Here is a 19,423-nt window from a genome sequence, read left to right on the forward strand (position 1 = left end):
ACCTTTTAGACCAAAAAAACTCACATTGTGCCCCTATAAAGCCAAAAAAAAGTTCGGGGAAGAAAAAAAAAACTCTCATTTTCTTCTACACCCGATTGACACTCAATTCGCACCCTCCCAAGAAATCGACCGTTGCTCTTCTTTCCGTCTTCACCCTCGATCTTCACACACACTCACCAAAGATCACAACGCACTTCCTCTTCTAATCGATTCTCGATCACAACCCCCTTCCACTATTTTCTTTGATTCGATTTCAGCTCTTCAAGGAATTAACCCCCTCCTTCCTTCTTCTCTGTTCAAAATCGCACAAGCTACCTCTCCTTCTCCCTCCGAGTTGCAGGTTTGATGGATGTGATGTTGAGAATGATGCGTGGGATTGATGAGGTTAACAGAGAAAAAGAGAGTTAATCTCTTTTTTTCTTCGATTTGCAGGTGATTAGTTATGGTGGCTGACTGGTGGTTTTTGTGGGTTATAGGTGCTCAAATGGTGGCTTATTTCATGAGACAAAGGGGAGGAATAAGGATGTTTGGATTGGGTTGTTGTGATATTGATTCGGTGGTGATTAAGGTGGTTTATGGTGGATGTAATGGCTGAATAAAATGTTGATGAACATTTGGTTTAGGAGGGTACAAATTGAGTGTGAATCGGCTTTAGAAGAAAATGAGAGTTTTTTTGGTACAAATTGATCCCCGAACTTATTGTTTTGGTTTTATAGGGGCACAATGTGAGTTTTTTTTGGTCTAAAAGGTCACTGAACCGACTATTACAGGTTGATAGGGACTAAAAGAGCAGTTCATATACTAATTTAGTGACCCATAAAACCCGACAAAAACTTTAGGGACTCAACGGGTAAACCCTATAAAATTTGTAGGGCGTTTGTGTCATTTTCCCTTTCATATATTAGTGTTTTTGTGTTTACAACACTGAATAAATCTTTGTTACGTTAGAGTGACATTCAATCGAACACTTGATGGGCACTAACCGTGAGTTTGTCAACAGTAACGAAATCAATGTAAATTTTCTTCTGGTACTCCAAATCAAACAACAAATTTCAAATCCGATTTGGTTACCTGGCTAAGAACACTAGCATCATCCAGCACATAACTTTGTTTCGCAGGACCGTCATTGAGCACATCAAATTCAGATGCAAATGCAGACCGGTAGCCAAAACAGAGTAAAATCCAGTGCTAATGAGATTGCTAAAACAGCTTTTTGTGAATGTGAAAATATAACTAGTTTGAGGCACCAAAATCTGCCACCGCAACCTACCGGCAACGGTTTCTCCGGAGGCGGACAGAGGTTGCGATTCGTTGAAGACAGGGGAAACTCATGGCCGATCCACGGCAACACATATAAAACAATTGGCTATTAAATGTTAAAAAGCTATTATTTTTTTTTTTTTTTGGTATATATGATATTTAAAGGCATTAAGAAATAGTAAATACGACATTTAGAGTTTAGGCCGACCAAATACGAATTTGCATTTTGATGTTGTTTAATATGTTTTTCCCTTTTTTTAAAAACAAAAAAATACAAAACAAAACTAGTTCTTACTTTTCATTTGATTAGTTTTCTATAAATCGCACGTCAAATTTCTTCTGGTATTGTGTTACTATTTTTATTTGGGATTTTCTGAAATATGCTTTTGAAAGTTTTCAATATAATATTTTGTCAAAATTATTGTTCGTAGGGATAAAAAAAAACCTATATTAAAAACGTACAACTCAACAAGTGAAATTGCCGGAAGAAGTGAAATTGCGACACCCAAAAACAACTTACCAGGTTCTTGTTTTTTGTATGTCATAAACTAATTTAAACATTTTCTTATACTTCATTTTGACACCGTATATACTGATAAATACTTTTAACAAAAAAAAAACATAAATTCGTTTAAATAAACAATATCAAACACCCCTAGATAAGTTTATATGGATATGAAATCAAAACATAATTATACCCAACAACAAGTTCGTTTCAAGAATTTTAAGTAATTTATGAAAGTTTTAATTTGTTCATCAATAAACCTTCTAGAGATTAGTGATAAGGCACACACATAACATCATTTGTATTTATATATTAAGAACCGATCAAATTTCAAACAAGGAAATATGTAATACCAAAAGCATAAAATATACACAAGGAAAGAGAAAAATGTACAACCTATACGATACTTCTACTTCTGCCTTCATAAACAACTTATTTATTAAGACACTTATAATAGGAGAAACTAAAGCTTAAATGAAAGAAAACATAAGATTTACCACAATTCATCGACTAGGGTTGTCGTTGAATGTCATTGAAGTTGATGTTGGCTCACCATGTGTTGGCAATTCCTCTTCACATTGCTTCATAAGTCCAAACTTAGTTTGATCTGTAAGGGGCGCATGTGACAATCTAATGCCTTCTAACTCAATGACAACTTCTTTCATTGTTGGTCTATTTTTTCCATTGGAATTTAAGCATCGCATTGCCAAATTAGCTATAGCCAACAACTCAGTTCTAGAACCTTCCTTAACAATCATTGCATCAAAAATAGACATCACACGTCCTTCTTCCATGGCTAACATAAAGTGTGTAGCTAAACTTCTATTTTCACCAAATCTAGTAAAAGAGATTGGCTTTTCTCTGGTCAAAAGTTCCAACAAAACAACTCCGAAACTATAGACATCACTTTTTTCAGTGAATTGACTTGATTGAAAGTACTTTGGATCCACATAACCAAATGTCCCTTTGACTAAGGTAGTCATATGAGTTTGATCTATTGATACCAATCTTGAAGTTCCAAAATCAGAAACCTTTGCTCTATACTTTTCATCCAAAAGTATATTAGTCGTCTTGACATCCCTATGATATATCGGAATGGAGGTTGCCGAATGTAAGTAAGAAAGTGCTCCAGCGACCTCGGTAGCAATTTGTAATCTCATGTATAAAGAGAATGAAAATTCATTGGTTTCATTTTGAATGAGGTCATATAAGGTACCATTTGAGATGAACTCGGAGACAAGTAGTGGGACCTCAGTCTCTAGGCAAAATCCCAATAGTTTGACTACATTCCTGTGGTTGACCTGTGAAAGAATGACTACCTCGTTGATGAACTCTACTAATTGGTTTTCATCAACCACCATTGATTTCTTGATTGCTACGATCCTACCATCGGTTAACATACCTTTATATACAGTACCTTGACCTCCCCGACCAAGGATTCTATTCTCATTAAAGTGGTCGGTCGCCTTCTGCAATTCTTTGGAGGTGAAAAGTATGGTTTTATCAACATTAGTTGATTGTTGTTGTTTAAGAACCATTCCACCGTTGCGTTTAAAAAACCTTTGTTTTCTTCTCTTTGCTTTAGTTTTCTTGATTATCTTGCACGATGCATAGCAGATCGCCATTAGAAAAAGCAATACCATGCTTATAATACCACCTAAAAGAAGAGCATATAATAAGTACCCAAAAATCATCAACAATTCCCATTAATAGAATATTGGTCTTCACAAAGTAAATTTTTAGTGTGATTAAACTTCGTCATTGTTATGTCTTTAACAATATGACAAACTATAGCAAATACATTTTACCCTTCATATCTACGTTTTATTGATTTTCTACTGATTACAACATTTTTAACCTAAAAAATTGATAATCTGTTACCATTTCTTATTAGCTTTCTAGAATATTTTGAACATTCAGTGAATAATGAGGCGACATCACAATTTCCAAATAAGCATTCAAGGATTGTCCCGCAATATACAAAAATAGAATAAAGATGTTCATAATAGTTTAACTTGTAGCTACACATATTTTTTATTTAACTGAATTCTACATAGATTTTAAATATGTAAAAAATTTGTGTGTGTGTTTGTGTGTTTTTTTTTTTAAGGAAATTTCTTTGTTTGTTTTATAATTTTTATCTTTGCTTTAATACGTTTATTGTATTACTTATTTTTCATTAAACTTAATAAATTTATTTAAAATTGTAAAGGAATCGGAAGCATATAATGTATCATAAATGCATATTAAACTCTATGTTTTTCTAAACAATTATTGAGTCCATGTATGTCTCAAAGGAGACTTGAACTCTCGACATCTAGGAATGAGGACAACAACTGATATTGTAGGGTTAGAAGCTCTTTAGTTTTTTTCTTTCTACTAATTATTTTTGTATTTAAGTTAATAAATTTATTTAAAATTATAAAGCAAATCACACATAAAATGTAGCATAAAGAATTAAAACTTCAAGAAAATTAAATTTATTAAATTTAATGATTAATTAATTTTATATTCACTTTATTTTTTTAATAGTTTTAAGGAAATACGTTAAGTTAAATAAAAAATATATTACAAAATATCAAATAAATGCATCACGATAAATATTACAAAATATAAAATAAAAGACATACATTGAAAATATTGAATTTAAACATGAATTACCATTTTATCATACATTTTATAATTCCTATTCTATTTATAAATAAATAATAAGATTCAGCAAGTTTATTAAAATATAAGTAGCATATTGTTATATATTATTATTACGGGTAAATAAAAACTTATATTACCAATATCGGTAATATAGTTTAAGGAAATATGTTAAGTCTATTTTTTTTTTTACTTTAAAAATAGTAAAATCACATATATATATATATATATATATATATATATATATATATATATATATATATATATATATATATATATATATATATATATATATATATGAATTCATTTAAAAAAAATTTAAAATTTGTTATTCTTTATTTTTTTAATTTTTTTAGTTTTTTATTTTTTTTTCAAGTTTTCCAACGAATATATATATATATATATATATATATATATATATATATATATATATATATATATATATATATATATATAAAGCCTAAAAACCCTAGATAATCAATTGAAATACATAAAAAAAAACTTTGAGATGTCTAATTCTTTTTTAACTTTACAAACCTAAAAATCGTAGCTTTCTAAATAAACTCTCCGAAAAAAAATTTGAAATTTTTTTTTTTTTAATTTTCTTTTCAACGATTTTTAGGTTTGTTAAATACTAAAAAAAACATTAGATATCTAACAATATCTTTTTTATGTATTTTTAGGATTTTTATGGTTTTTTTAGTTTATATTTTTTCCATTGAACCCATTTCTCTCTCTCTCTCTCTCTCTCTCTATATATATATATATATATATATATATATATATATATATATATATATATATATATATATATATATATATATATATATATAATCAAGTTCAACAGCGAACTCCATTTTAGGGAGCAAACCAACGAACTGTATATCATTTTTTTCTCTATTGAGTGACACGCACACCAACCTCTTCTATCTTGGAGATCGATCGCAGGTTTCCTCCCTCTTTTCTCAGCCTTTCCAATCGATCTCAACCATTCCCTTCTCCCTTAAATTGATCACATGTCCTATTCTTCTTTTTCTCGAGTTTCAGTTCGATTGTAAGGAATACCGAAGAACAGGGCAGATGGTCGGAGATGGTGCAATGCATTGCACTGAGATTTTTAATTGTGCAAGTATAAAGATTCATGGAGAATAGTTTTGATAATAATGTTGATATCGAAAGTGAAGGAGGAGAAAAAACAATGCATCAATCAAATGCATAGGTTTATTATTTTCAAAGCTTCATTTTCAGTCACACCCCCTCAACAAATTCACCTTTCCTTTCCTTCTTAAAGCATGCTTGAAGCTTAAACTACTCCCTCATGGCCAAATGCTTCACGCCCATCTCACAAAAACTGGGTTCAATTCAGATATACAACGCCACATCCCTTACCGAAATGTACTTCAAGTTTAAATTCATGGAAAGTGCACTCAAGTTGTTCGACGAAATTACTGAACCAAGTACAACATTAATCAACGTTGTTATATATGGGTTTTCCCAAAATGGATATTATAAGAAATCTTTGGACATTTTCAGACGCGTTAGTGAGTAAGGACTTAACCCTGATTCTGCCATCATTGCTGGATTGTTGTATGGTTGTGACAATTACCTAAAAGATGGCCTCTAGATCCATTACTGGGCTTTCAAGATCGGTGTTGAAACAAACATTTATGTAGCCACATCCATTGTGACAATGTACTCTAACTATAAACATCCTGAATAAGAAAATTGGTGAAAATAGACTTTTTTTAACTGTTTGAATCATTGGTTTCGGTTTTACAAAGCTAAAAAGGAATCAACCTAAATCAACAAATTCGTGAAGTTGATGAATTTGCGGTTTTATTTTATAGCAACATTCTATGTTCTTCATTATATCCTTTTCCAAATGATTAATATTATGATTTGGTGTTCTTCTTTAGGTTGATTTGGAACATAACTAGTATCTATCGTTTCAAGGGTTTACATGTTTGATGCAAATATCTACTAGAATAGAAGATTTTATTGTGGGTACATTGAAACTTGGGTTCACATTGGTCCATATCTCCGAGAGGTTTTCAAAGATCCTACCAAAAGAAAGGTATAAAAAATATGTACAGAAAGACATCAAAATTTCAACTATTTTTTAACACTACAATCTATATCAGGTTTTTCAAATGGAGCTGATCGGGATATTGTATGGCTGCAACGTGATTTTGGCATATACATTTGCAAGATGTTTGATATTGGACAGGTTGTTCTTTTACATTATTATCAATTTTTTTTCCAATTTAAAATAATAGTCTACCGTATCTATATTATGTTCTCAATGTGATTGTGAAAATTTCAAAATTTATAGGCCTCGAAAGTGTCAAAATTGGAGAGAATTTTTGTGGAGTTTCTTTTGCAACACTTCTTGATGTTGCTGCAAATAAAGAGTACACTCTCTTCTTCCATTTATATATAAGTTTTACAACACTTGCTATTTTACTTACTATTTAATTTTTAATTTCTTGCAGATACCAAAATGAAGACAAGCGATTGCGTCCACTAACTGATGAAATGCTTAGGTAGTTCCTGATTATTGCATCCATTATTTTCTATTATAAGTACAGTTTCCTTTTTGTTTATGCGTGTTTTATTTTTATTTTAACAGATACGTTAGAGAAGACACACATTATCTTCTATATATTTATGATCACCGCCCCGCCGGAAAGCGCCACCACCCCACGAATGAAATTCTTTTTATGATCAATTATAAGAACTTCCCCAACTGAATTCCAGACATAAAAATAAATCCCCGTGTTTATTGAAACACGTGGTGGTTGGCGTATAATGTATGGACCCGTCAAAAATTTTGTTTTGTGGTGGTGGCGAAGCTCGGGTGGTAGAGCCGCCGCAGGCACCGGCACCGCCAGAGAATGAAATAGGAAGTGTTGGTGTGGTGGTTTCGGGTTCTTATACTTATTCATATGCATATGCATATACTTATTCATATGTATATACATAGACTTATGAATATACATATACTTATTCTTATGCTTCTGAATATGCATATACTTATTCTTATCAATATGTCATACTATATATATATATATATATATATATATATATATATATATATACTTATGCATATGCATATACTAACTCTTATGCATATGTCATATCATGGATATGCATATGCATAATATTGGAAAACAAATTCAAAAAAATTAATTTTTGATGAATACTATTATTTTGTGCATATACATAATAATAATCATATTTATTTAATTGACTTATATATATATATATATATATATATATATATATATATATATAGTTATATACTTATTTATGTGCATATACTTATTATTATGCATATGTATATACTTATTTTTACGCATATGCATATACTTATTTATATACATATCCATATACTTATGAATTAGCATATAGTTATTTATATACATATGCATATACTTATGAATATGCATATGCCATATACTTATTCTTATGCATATGCATATACATATACTTATTCTTATGCATATGCATATGTCATACTGAGGGCTCGGGTGCATTCCAGGTACGGGATGATGACATGATTGGTATGCCAGACTCGTACTAAAGGATTGAGGATATTGGAGCAATCCATATATGAGCTGAGGACCGGGTAGGGCATGTCAGACTCATACTGAGGGATCAGTAGCATTCGAGATACGAACTAAGGACCCGGTTGGTATACCAGACTCGTACTTAGGGTTGGACATTGGTATTTCAGTCTGATGACTGATTAGGTTGGAGCAAGCCAAACATAAGTTGTAGGCCCTGGGGGCAAGCCATACTTATGTTGTGGGCTCAAGAGCATGCCAGATATGAGATGTGGGCCTGTTAGGCAAGCCAGATTCATATTATGGGCTCATGGGTAATCCAGTCTCTTAGCTATGGACCCAATACATGTTGTTATTTGTATCTTTGTGCTTACAGTTTTGTTTATGGTTTCAGGTTCTTCAGATGATCGCGGGAAGGAGAATGCGTGATCGTGCACCTCCTCATGTTTTGTTTCATGATTTTGGGATTAATCTAATATTGAACTCGTTTTGAAAACTATTTGTAACCAATGGTGGTTTTTGGATTAATTTAAAAGTTTAAATTTTTCATGAATTTTATGAATGTTACAAGTTGGTATCAGAGCCTTGGTTTGAGTGAATTAGAGGAACACCCGTGTGAATCCAGTCTCAAACTAAGGAAATGAAAGGGTTTTAAAAATGATTTTCAAAATTGTTGTCCAAATTACCACACTGTTCTTTGTTATTGTGATTAGTTAGAACATCATGCTAGTGATAGGCTAGTGATCTTAAGGAATTGCATGATAGAATTGTCGGATTATATGATGCCTGATAGCCTAAGGTTCTTCCTTATATGAAATTGACATCATTACTGTAGTTGCTTAGTGTATGCATCATAGTTGTACATAACTAAGATTCTATAGCCTGAGAATGTTTGGTTTGGCCTTATTTCCCGTTCCTTGTCTGGTTGTGGGCTTAGGGTAGGATCGAGTATTCGACTGTCTGTTGGATCTAATGTTATGTATGGCTAGCATACAAGAGTGTTGTAGGGTTGGTGGAAGTTTCGTGAGTGGGTGCAGTGTGTAGTGGGTCAGCGCGAGGAATGATTAGCCACTTTGGGGAGAGTGAGAGCAGGGCGAAGGTGCACCCTTGGTGCGGGGATTTTGAGATCAAGGATTTTGTATGAGTATCTATCTGATTTTATTGCGTGTAAGTTCCAGTCGGCTTCTCTGCTCGAATGTTGCTTGCTTTGTGTTTTGTGGGACCCATGTTGATGAAAGTTAACCATCAAATGAATACAATAAAATTACATGCTAAGAAGGTTAAATAATCTTAGAATGAAGGACTCGGATCTATTGCGCAACTCTTGTTTGAGTCCAACAGTTGTAGGGCTAGGCCCTTCAGTCGAAGGATTATTTAAGTTTGGTTTCATGTAATTGTATTCGTGAAGTAGTTAGTTGGCGTTGGTAGAGGTTCTTCGGCAGTTAATGGCAAAAGGGGTGTGGTTGAGTCGTAGGATAGTCTAGGGAATATTTAGTGCAGTTGTTTTCGCCAAGGAGCAGGTTTCTGGAGTATTTTATGACTAGGACTTAGAAGACCCGAAATGATTCTTGAGGAAAGTATGGATATGTGTGGAAGGTAGTATTGCGCCCATACTACTAGAAGCATAGGATCCATAATCGAATCAAGGAAGGTTTCGGGGATTCTAAGGGCTGGTCAGGGAAGGTTGCAAGGTTGAATACCACGATTCGTGGCAGTATTTATGTTCCTGTCGATCTTTTGGTTTTGTCTGCTCGGGCAGGAGGATGGTCCTGGTAATTGCTTTGAGCCCCAGTGGTGTTATTGATTTGGGATTTGTTTGATGCAAACCTAGTAAGCTTATTGGTTTGAGGCCTCGGAGGTTTTTCTCAAGGCCGAGTATTCGAGTCGTGGAACTGAAGAAGGGGGCGATGATTATGATCGGCTTGGGTTTTGCAGCTGGAAACAGGATGGTTGGTTGATGCTTTGGAATGTGGTTATCTGTGGCAAGGGTTATGCCCTTTCAGTTCTTCTGAATTCGGAGAACGAGTGAGCAGTCTCGTAATTTCCAGAGTTAGGAAGGGTAGTACCTGCTTATTCTGGTTCGAGTTATGATTTTGTTTCAACGCCAGTGGGTGGTAGTTCGAGCCCTAAGTGGGGGAGAACCAGGATTCTCGGGTTGAGTATTTAACCATTACAGGATTTTTCCAGTTCCTTGTTTGGGTTGTGTTTTCGGATTAGTTGGGCGGATGTCGATCAATGGGTCTTTTTCAAAAGCGGGTATGCTCAATTCCAGGTAAGTCTTGATTCTCTGGATTAAGTATCAATGTGTCATTAACCACCGGTCGTTGGGTTCATCATTCAGCGGAGGTTCTATCGAAAGTCAAATTATGCGAGCCGAAATTTAGTGGTCGGGCCAATCTGTCATCAAGTTCAGCATGCTCTATGTTCCTTTGGTCTTCGGGTATATTTACCCTTAATGGTGGAGTGGGAACTTGGTTCATATCAGACTCGGGTTTTGGTAACCTTCAGGATCACCATGGAAGTCTTCTCGAACTAGTTGTGTAGTGATGGAATCCGTTCAGTCTTAATCATGCATGGGATCTTGTTTTGACTGATATTGAGGATGTTTTCTATTATTGATTGAGGTATTATTCGATTATCTATGGTATTTCTTCCCTATTTGGATGAGATTATGTGTTCCCTAAGGATGTGCATGGTGGTTTTCATGTGAGCTGGGTAAGATAGCATAGTTGACCTTGATTCAAATTATTGTGCATGGTTCTTTGGGTTATAGCCTTCGAATTGGTCCAAGAGTGCAACCGTTATCCTATCCTCGAGTCGTGTGCGACCATGTTTTCGTGAGGTTTTGCTTTGGTAGCAGCATGGTTGTGCTCAACTGGCTTTGTGAGGGAGTTGATTAGGTCCCTTCAAGGCTATGGAATGAGGTAAGTATCTTTAGGCCCGGAGCGTTGGGCGAATGGTGCGACGACGACCAGGTCAGTGCGATATCAGGAGCATTCCAGACATGGGCTGAGGGCCAGGGATGGCATTCCAGACTCATGTTGTGGGCTCAGAGGTAATCCAACCCTATGCTGAGGACCTTGTAGGGGTATTCCAGTCATAGGATGTGGGCCTAGTGATCATGGTGGTTCATTTCTTCTACTTGTAGTGCTTTCGGTTATGACGCGCTGATAGGATTCGGGCGAGTCACCAATCTGTTGGTTGGATAAGGGAAGCAGTAAGGGTTGTGGGGAGTATGAGTCATGTATCAGAAAGTCTCTGTGGGACATATGCGTTATATTGTCGGTTGTTCGCAAGCTGTTGTTAGGGTTTTGATTTTCAAGATTGGAGATTGCTTATGAGGTCGCAAGTCATTAAGCTATTTATGATGTCTTAAGTGGTTGTTCAGGTGGGGGTACACCTAAGCTAATAGGAGTTGGATGTAACACGAAAATTTTGGTTTGATCATCTGCGCTCGTTGAAGCAGTGGTTGGTAATGGTATAGCAGAGAGTCAAGCATTATTAAGGTTTTGGTACATCATATGGTTTGGTTTTGGGTGAAGATCGCAGTCGATATGTTTTGAGAATCATTTATGCATGTTCCTGTTAGTGTCTCCAGCCAGGGACTGGGGTAGATTCATAAATGAATTATCGTCAGTTGTAGGGAAGGGTCTTCGAGAGCAATATGAATGGCCATTGCTGAGTGAGCTTTTAGTGGGAACTCGCATTGGGGAATTGTGAGTGTATTTGTGCAATGTCTGTACTCAGAAAGATGTGGATCAATAAATTTGCATGACAAGACCTCATCTTGAGGGTTTAGGATTTAGCTTATGTGTTTGCTCTCTAGGATGGATCTACATGTGTAAAGGTCGGACAAGTGATGAGGTTTCAGTATTTTTAGCAGCAGCATGTCGATTCGTCCGTTATGGAAATCAGTATTTCGTAGCCCATTGTGTTAATGGAAATTGTTATCATCAGAATGAGACTTCTCTCGAAGGAATATCTAATCCCCTCTGGTCGAGCGGAGGGTTGTTGGCAGCAATAGTAGGTCTGCGATTCTATTTTCTAGTAGGAATCACAGGTGAGTAGGAGTCGAGTAGATAGTTCGATGGATAAGTGTTATGGTTTTAGCATTGGTTCAGTATGGGCGGTCTGTCAGGGAGTCAGAGCAGTCCGAGACTTCAGGCTTCAGATAAGTAGATTGGGTTTCTTCAAAGGATTGTGGAATTTCTTTCTTCGAATGGAAAATTCTATCGGGTTCAGTTGCCTTGGGAAAGTAATTGTATGATCAAGGTTGTGGTTGTGCCCCTCAAGCTGTCGGGCATGTCTGGGATAAGGAATGATTTCGAGGATGAAATCGAATTTAAGTGGGGGAGAGTTGTAACACCCCAATTTTCAGGGATTTTTAAATTTTTCTCTTGATTTTAAAGTATGTCATTTTGGTCCTTGTATTGGAAGGAAGTGGTCGCAAGAAGCCCTAGTGGCAAGATCATAATTTTGGGAGAAATAGTGGTACGCTAAGCATACTAGGGTGTGCCCTAGTATGTTGGGCATACACATATGTACGCTAGGCGTACTATTGTCCGAAAGAAACCCTAAGTTTTAGGGTTTGTGGGGTATTTAAGCACCTTTATGGATGATTTAGCCTCATCTTTTCAGCCTCCAAGCCCTTAAGCCATTTTGGCAAACCCTAACCCCATAAGAGAGTGTTTTGAGCTAAAAGTTTGTTCTTTGTATGCATAAGGAAGAAGGACTTGCATCAAGGAGATTAGTAGTTGAAGCAAGCTTGTGGATCTTGGATCATCACCTTCTTGGGAAGCTCCAGAAGGTAAAAAGTTGCTACTTTTATGCTTTTTTTGCTTGGATGTCATTTTGGTAGCTTTGTGTAGTTATTTTTGTCCCAAAAGTCCTATTGATATGCATTTTTGGTTTTTGTCGTTTTGGGCTGTCCTTTCAGACCCTAAGAGGGGTTCTAAGCCTTAAAAATGAGGCCCCTTTAGCTAGTTTGGCTCTATACTTCTTGTAGAAGGTCTTAATGGATTAATACCTTGCATTAAGAGCTTTATGGACGTGTAAGGTCATAAAGTTGGAGACTTTATGACCCTAGTATGCCTCTGGACCTTGAATGTGAAGTGTGAGCTTAAGTGCTGAAGCTATTAAGCACTTATGAAGAAAATGAGATTTGCGAGGGTACGCCCCACGTACGGAGATGTACGCCCCGTGTACCCAATCTACCACCCCGATGATGGATTCTGTGCAACCTCGTGTACGTTCAGCGTACCTCCGGAGTACGCCCCTAGTACGCGGCAGTATTGGGCCTCTTTGTTTTGGGCTTCGGTTTTGGGTTCGGATTATCTTGGGTCATGATGGGCCACCTGGATTTTATGGTTTGGGCTTTTGTTTTGTTGGACTTTCTTGAGTGAAGGCTCACGAAAGGAATTGGGCCCAATTTGGAAAATTGGGCCATATTTGGGCCTTAGATGTTTGTTTTGAATTTTAGGCCTTTGGTCATCTAGTTGGGCATTGGCTTTGGGCCAAGCTTAGGAAGGGTAAACAGGTCTTTTACCCTAATTTGGACTCATAGTGTGAGTCAGGGGCTAGATGTTGATGGGTTGTCATTGTGGTATTTGATAGCGTGAGGATCTTAGCGGATCTGCAATCAGAGATTATTTGTGGGATCAGCTGTGATGGGGCGTCGTCTTGATATTAGCGGTTCGGGGATCTGTCAGCCAGCAGCCAAGGATCGTCTGTATGATTCGGTAGTGGGAGGTGATTTTTCCTCACTATACTCTCGGGTCGAAGGCACTAAGGCCGACCTATTGGTTTGATAACCTGATATTGTTGATATGCTGAGAATGGAATATATATATGCTTGCTAAGTCTTGATATGCTAGTCTGGTAGATTAGTAGGACTACTTGTTATTCTGTCTGCATGGTTACCTGTGTTTGTTTATTAGTTGTCGGCATATTGTGTTGGGTTGAGGTTGTACTGCTTCGTGCTATAGCCAACAAACCCCGAAGCATTCTAGATATGAGCTGAGGGACGGTTAGGGCATGCCAGACTCATACTGAGAGTTCAGGTGCATTCGAGATACAAGATGAGGACCTGATTGGTATGCCAGACTCGTACTAAGGGCTTGAGGGTATTTGAGCAATCCAAATATGAGCTGAGGGCCGGGTAGGGAACGTCAGACACATACTAAGCGCTCAGTAGGATTCCAGATACGAGCTAAGGACCCGGTTGGTATACCAGACTCGTACTGAGGGCTAAACTTTGGTATTCTAGTCTGATGACTGATTAGGTTGGAGCAAGCCAGACATAAGATGTGGGCCCCGAGGGAAAGCCAGACTTATGTTGTGGGCTCAAGAGCAGGCCGTATATGACATGTGGGCCCAGTACATGCTGTTATTTGTATATGTTATCTGCTTGTGTGTTGGTATTTTGGGGGGAACTCACTAAGATTTGTGCTTACAGTTTTGTTTATGGTTTCAGGTTCTTCAAATGATCGCGGGAAGGTGAAGGCGTGATCGTGCACCTCCTCATGTTTTGTTTCATGATTTTGGGATTACTCTGATATTGATCTCGTTTTGAAAACTATTTGTAAACAATGGTGATTTTTGAATTAATTTAAAAGTTTAAATTTTTCATGAATTTTATGGATGTTACATTCTACTCCTAAACTACTCCTAATTTCACCTACGTCCCAGACGGGACTTGAACCTTCGACCTCAAAGAAGGAAGGCAACAACTGATACCGTTGGGCTAAAAGCCCTTTGGTACATGAATCCCGATTGATATTAAAAAATCTGTGTTTAGCTAACAATGGTTAATGAGTAGACTTAACAAATGAAATTTTGGTTACTTAACCATTATTGGTTTTCTTACTTTGCAATACAATTTACAAAACTTTGTTAACAAATAATTCGTTAAGTGTATAGAAAGTCATATATATATATATATATATATATATATATATATATATATATAGATCCGGTAAGAAAATTTTTTTGATAGGAAGGTAAGAACTTTTTTTCTACATATTTTTTTGACGAACAAAATAAATGAATAACTAAATGATTCATTTGTAAGATGATTCACAAGAAAAAATTCTCAAAAAAACATCTTTATGATTCATTTTTAAGTAAATTAAGAAAAAATTCATTTTTATGACAATTTTAGTGAATAACAACAAAATCATTATATAAATGAATCATCGAGATGTTTTTTTGAAAATTTTTTCTTGTGAATCATCTTACAAATGAATCATCTTACAAATGAATCATCTAATGATTCATTTTGTTTGTTCGCGAAAAAAATATGTAGAAAAAAAACTTCTTACATTCCTACCAAAAATTTCCTTCTTATTTGATCTTGACTATATATATATATATATATATATATATATATATATATATATATATATATATATATAAGTTATAGAAAACAATATTTTAAAAATAAAATATTATGTATGCAAAAACCTTTAGTGGTTTTATCACCTACCTCTCAATAAAAAATATTTTTTTTTTGTCTTTTTTTTACTTTTATATATATATATATATATATATATATATATATATATATATATATATAAAAGGTTTTCAGCACCATGCAAAAACAGTGGTGTAAATTCTATACAAAGTTTTTCTTGCATACATAATATTTTATTTTTTAAAATATCGTTTTTGTAACTTTTATATATATATATATATATATATATATATATATATATATATATATATATATATATAGAGGGAGAGAGAGAAAGAGAACTATTATTAATCAAGGAACAAAAACCAAAGCGTCGAAATTTAAAGCGATCAACGGCAAAAGAAAGAGTTGTAGGCTTTTACAATGGACGCAAATGCACCGGATTATAACAAACGTCACTTCCTTTTTTTCGTTTAAAATTTTTATTAGGCCATGTTTTTTATCGAAAAAAAAAAACGAATATACCGTTGTTCACGATTTTTTGTGCTCTTTCTATAGAGATCCATGATAATATATAAAAAACGATTTTTTTTTTCGAAAAAACTCACTTCATTTTCTTTGTTGAAAAGTTAAAGTTTATTTTTTTATAGAAAAAAATTAATAAATATATCAAAATTCCTATTTTTTTGTACTTTTTAAACGTAGTTTATATCCATGTTTTAAAAAAAACGTTATTTCAATTCAGATTTACATTGTGAACCTGTTCAGATTCATATTGTGAACCTGTTCAGATTCACATTTTGAACCTTCTCAGATTCATAGTGTATAATAGTAAGTCAAATTCATAATGTGAATCTGAACTGATCGAGTTTTTTCACATTGTGAATATTAAAAATTAAAATATTTACAGTTTAGATTTACAGTGTGAATCTACACTGATCGAGGTTTTTTTTTAGTCGGTGTTGTTGTTTATTAGTAGACTACAAAAAGTTAATATTTTTGGTATAATTAGTTTTTTTTTATAAAAATAAACTTAAATATTGAAAATTAACAAAATGAAATGGGTTTTTTTCGAAAAAAAACTTCGTTTTTTTATATATCAACATAGATCTCTATGGAAAAAGAACGAAAAATCGAGAACAACTGTATATTCGGTTTTTTTTTTGATAAAAAAATGTGGCCTAAAAAAAATTTTAAAATAAAAAAATAGGTGAGCTTTTTGGTAAGGATATGATTTTTTTGGTATAATCCGGTGTGTGTGCGTCTCATGTAAAAGTATACAACTATTTCATTGGCCGTTGATCATTATGATTTCCGACGTTCACGATTCGTTCCTTGGTTCCTTGTTAATTATGGTTCTCTATTGAATCTCAATATATATATATATATATATATATATATATATATATATATATATATATATATATATATATATATATAGGTTTAGGTTCTATGGAAAACAAAAAACCCTAAAAAAACCTTAAAAATCATAAAAATGCATAAAAAAAATACTTAGAGATCACAAAACTTTTTTTTGAATTTGTTTTATAAAAAATCGCAGCTTTTTATTAAAATTCGCTGAAAAAAAAATAAAAAATCATTTTTTTTATTAAAAAAAAAATTTCAAAATTTTTTTTCAGCGAATTTCTTTAAAAACCTGCGATTTTTTCATAAAAAAATGTCAAAAAAAAGTTTTTTGATCTTTAGATATTTTTTTTATGCATTTTTATGATTTTTAGGGTTTTTTTGTTTTCCAAATAACCCTTTTATATATATATATATATATATATATATATATATATATATATATATATATATATATATATATATATATATATATATATATATATATATATATATATATATATATATATATTCAACAAAAAAATTAAATTTTTTTAGATACAACAAGAAATAATGGGATTTTTAAATAATATATATACATAAATATAAAACGGTTTTTAGGTTATCAATGTTCGGTTAAAACCGAACAATTTCTTATCGGATTTTTCAATGAGACATGGATTTATAATATCACCTTTGATGGAATCCGACAATTCGGAGTTTTTTTAAAAAAAAAATTAATTAAGTTCGGATTCGTCCATAAAATTTGATTTTTTTTTTATAAAAGTTCAAACTTATTCCAATTAAAGAAAGAGTTGCAAAAATCTTTAAAAAATGGAAAAATAATTGATTTAATCGAAAAGAATAGGTAAGAGAAAAGTTAGAAATAAAATTAAAAGAAAATAAAAGACAAATCAGTAAAAAAAATAAACGAAAGCCTGACATAAATAAAAAAGATAATTAAAATTAAAAGCGGAAAATTATTTTAAGAAAATTGGGTTTTTTTTTTTAATAACCGCTCGTTTATAAGGAATAAACTGGCTTATACTCCTAGTAGTTGTTGTACTACCATGAGTTCTTACAGAGGTCTAACCTACACAAATTTGAACGGAAAGTAGGAGTGAATTAAAACGCGGACAAAGAAGATGGTAGTTTAGAGACTAGCTTACCCAGAATGAAACCAAATTTGGTTTTGTTAAAAATATAACAACCTGTACCCGCTGCAGCGTCAAGATTTACGTAACAATACCCTCTTTTCTTTTTACACTTTGTGCATTCTGGTGAACTATTGCTGTCATCTTCAAATGAAAACCACCAAAGTGTTATCGGAACATAAGTGTTGTCCCTGTCAATTTGAAAGCCTGCTTTGAAGTATGAACTGTTCATCACGAAGGCAGACCTACATGTTTCATTTCTAGCCTGCCCTTCCAAGCCTGTTACATTCAACCTAAACGTCTTGATATTCGTGGGACGATTATAGTATGCGTACCATTCATCAGCAGTCCTATTCTCAATCGTAGCTTGGCAACAACCAATGCCAAAGCACTTGTTTCTATCACTCACAGTACCATTTCGACAAATCGTTGAACAACTGGCAACAGTAGTCCCATTCACCATGACGTCAGCATTAATGCCACACCCCTCAACGAAGAGGTTGTTAGCAGAAGTGGAAATAGAAAAGGGACTCTCATTGCTTAGGACAGGAGTACTATGCTGCACTGGTCTCACGCAATCAAAAGTCATGGAGACCTTAACAGTGACCTCTCCCATGTATCCATAGTGTTTATTTACACTCAAGACCTCTGAGTTGTTGAGTGCAGACAGATAAGGTGTCGAGGAGTTACAATCAACGTTGTACCATTCGTTCAGAGAACAATTTCTTCCAATTCCGAAAGGGAATGGAATCTTGACGTTCCCACATGTATCGTTGCAACCTTTTAAGCTAATTTTCTCGGCTTTTGTTAAGAAGATCAAGAAAAGTAAATGCAAAACTTGAAAGAGCTGCATTCTGTCGACGACAGTGATTAAAGGCTTTGAAGCAAGAAAAATATAAGGATGGATATAATAATCATAACCAAGTGAATTTCTGTGGTCGAATGTGGTGCCTGATTGGATTATTTAAAGAAGAAATTTAGTTCTTGGTTGACTTCGAGTCAACCGAACCAACATTGCTCCCATTTTCTTCCAAAAACAAGTGGGTGAGATTGAAATCAAATTTGTAGAAATAAGGATTATTGAACGGCAGGCCAAGTCAAGAAAAAGACTTCCAACAACTTGATGAGATTTTTAGGTATATGTAATAGTATATCTCTTGAAAGCTCTTGTTACAAATAAAACAATGGAAAAAAAATAAAACACAAACAAAATTCATATAAAGAAGTTATAAATGTTTAAAGTTTTAAAAAAAAAAAAAAAAATTACTGGCCAACTAGGAAACTCTACATTCTCCTGGATGAGCCGAGTGTTTAAACATGGCTATTTTTGGTATTTTTCAAACTTTTGGTTATTTTATATAAAAACCCTAAAAGACTATTATAATCATTATTTTTAATCTTTCGTTCCCAAAAAAATAATACAGTGGACGTGTTCGGCAAAACTAACAGGTAGCGGGGTAACCGGTAGCTGATATTGTTTTGTTAAATGCTATGTAAAATAGATGTTTGATTTGGAGCGTTTTGTTTAAACCAG

General features: G+C 34.0%; 1 protein-coding gene across 1 annotated transcript; it reads right to left on the reverse strand.

Annotated features, from left to right (window-relative positions):
- Nucleotides 1-2,063: 2,063 nt before the first annotated feature.
- On the reverse strand, nt 2,064-18,940 carry LOC145159434 (wall-associated receptor kinase-like 1). The gene is made up of 2 exons (XM_079078429.1): nt 17,905-18,940; nt 2,064-3,422 (listed from the first exon to the last, which is right to left on the reverse strand). The coding sequence occupies exons 1-2, from the start codon at nt 18,740-18,742 to the stop codon at nt 2,269-2,271; spliced, it is 1,992 nt and encodes a 663-aa protein (XP_078934555.1). The 5' UTR covers nt 18,743-18,940; the 3' UTR covers nt 2,064-2,268.
- Nucleotides 18,941-19,423: the final 483 nt, after the last annotated feature.

Source organism: Lactuca virosa, chromosome 2, assembly GCF_052849685.1.
Source record: "Lactuca virosa cultivar CGN04683 chromosome 2, Lactuca_virosa_CGN04683_v6, whole genome shotgun sequence".
Taxonomy (NCBI): Eukaryota; Viridiplantae; Streptophyta; class Magnoliopsida; order Asterales; family Asteraceae; genus Lactuca; species Lactuca virosa.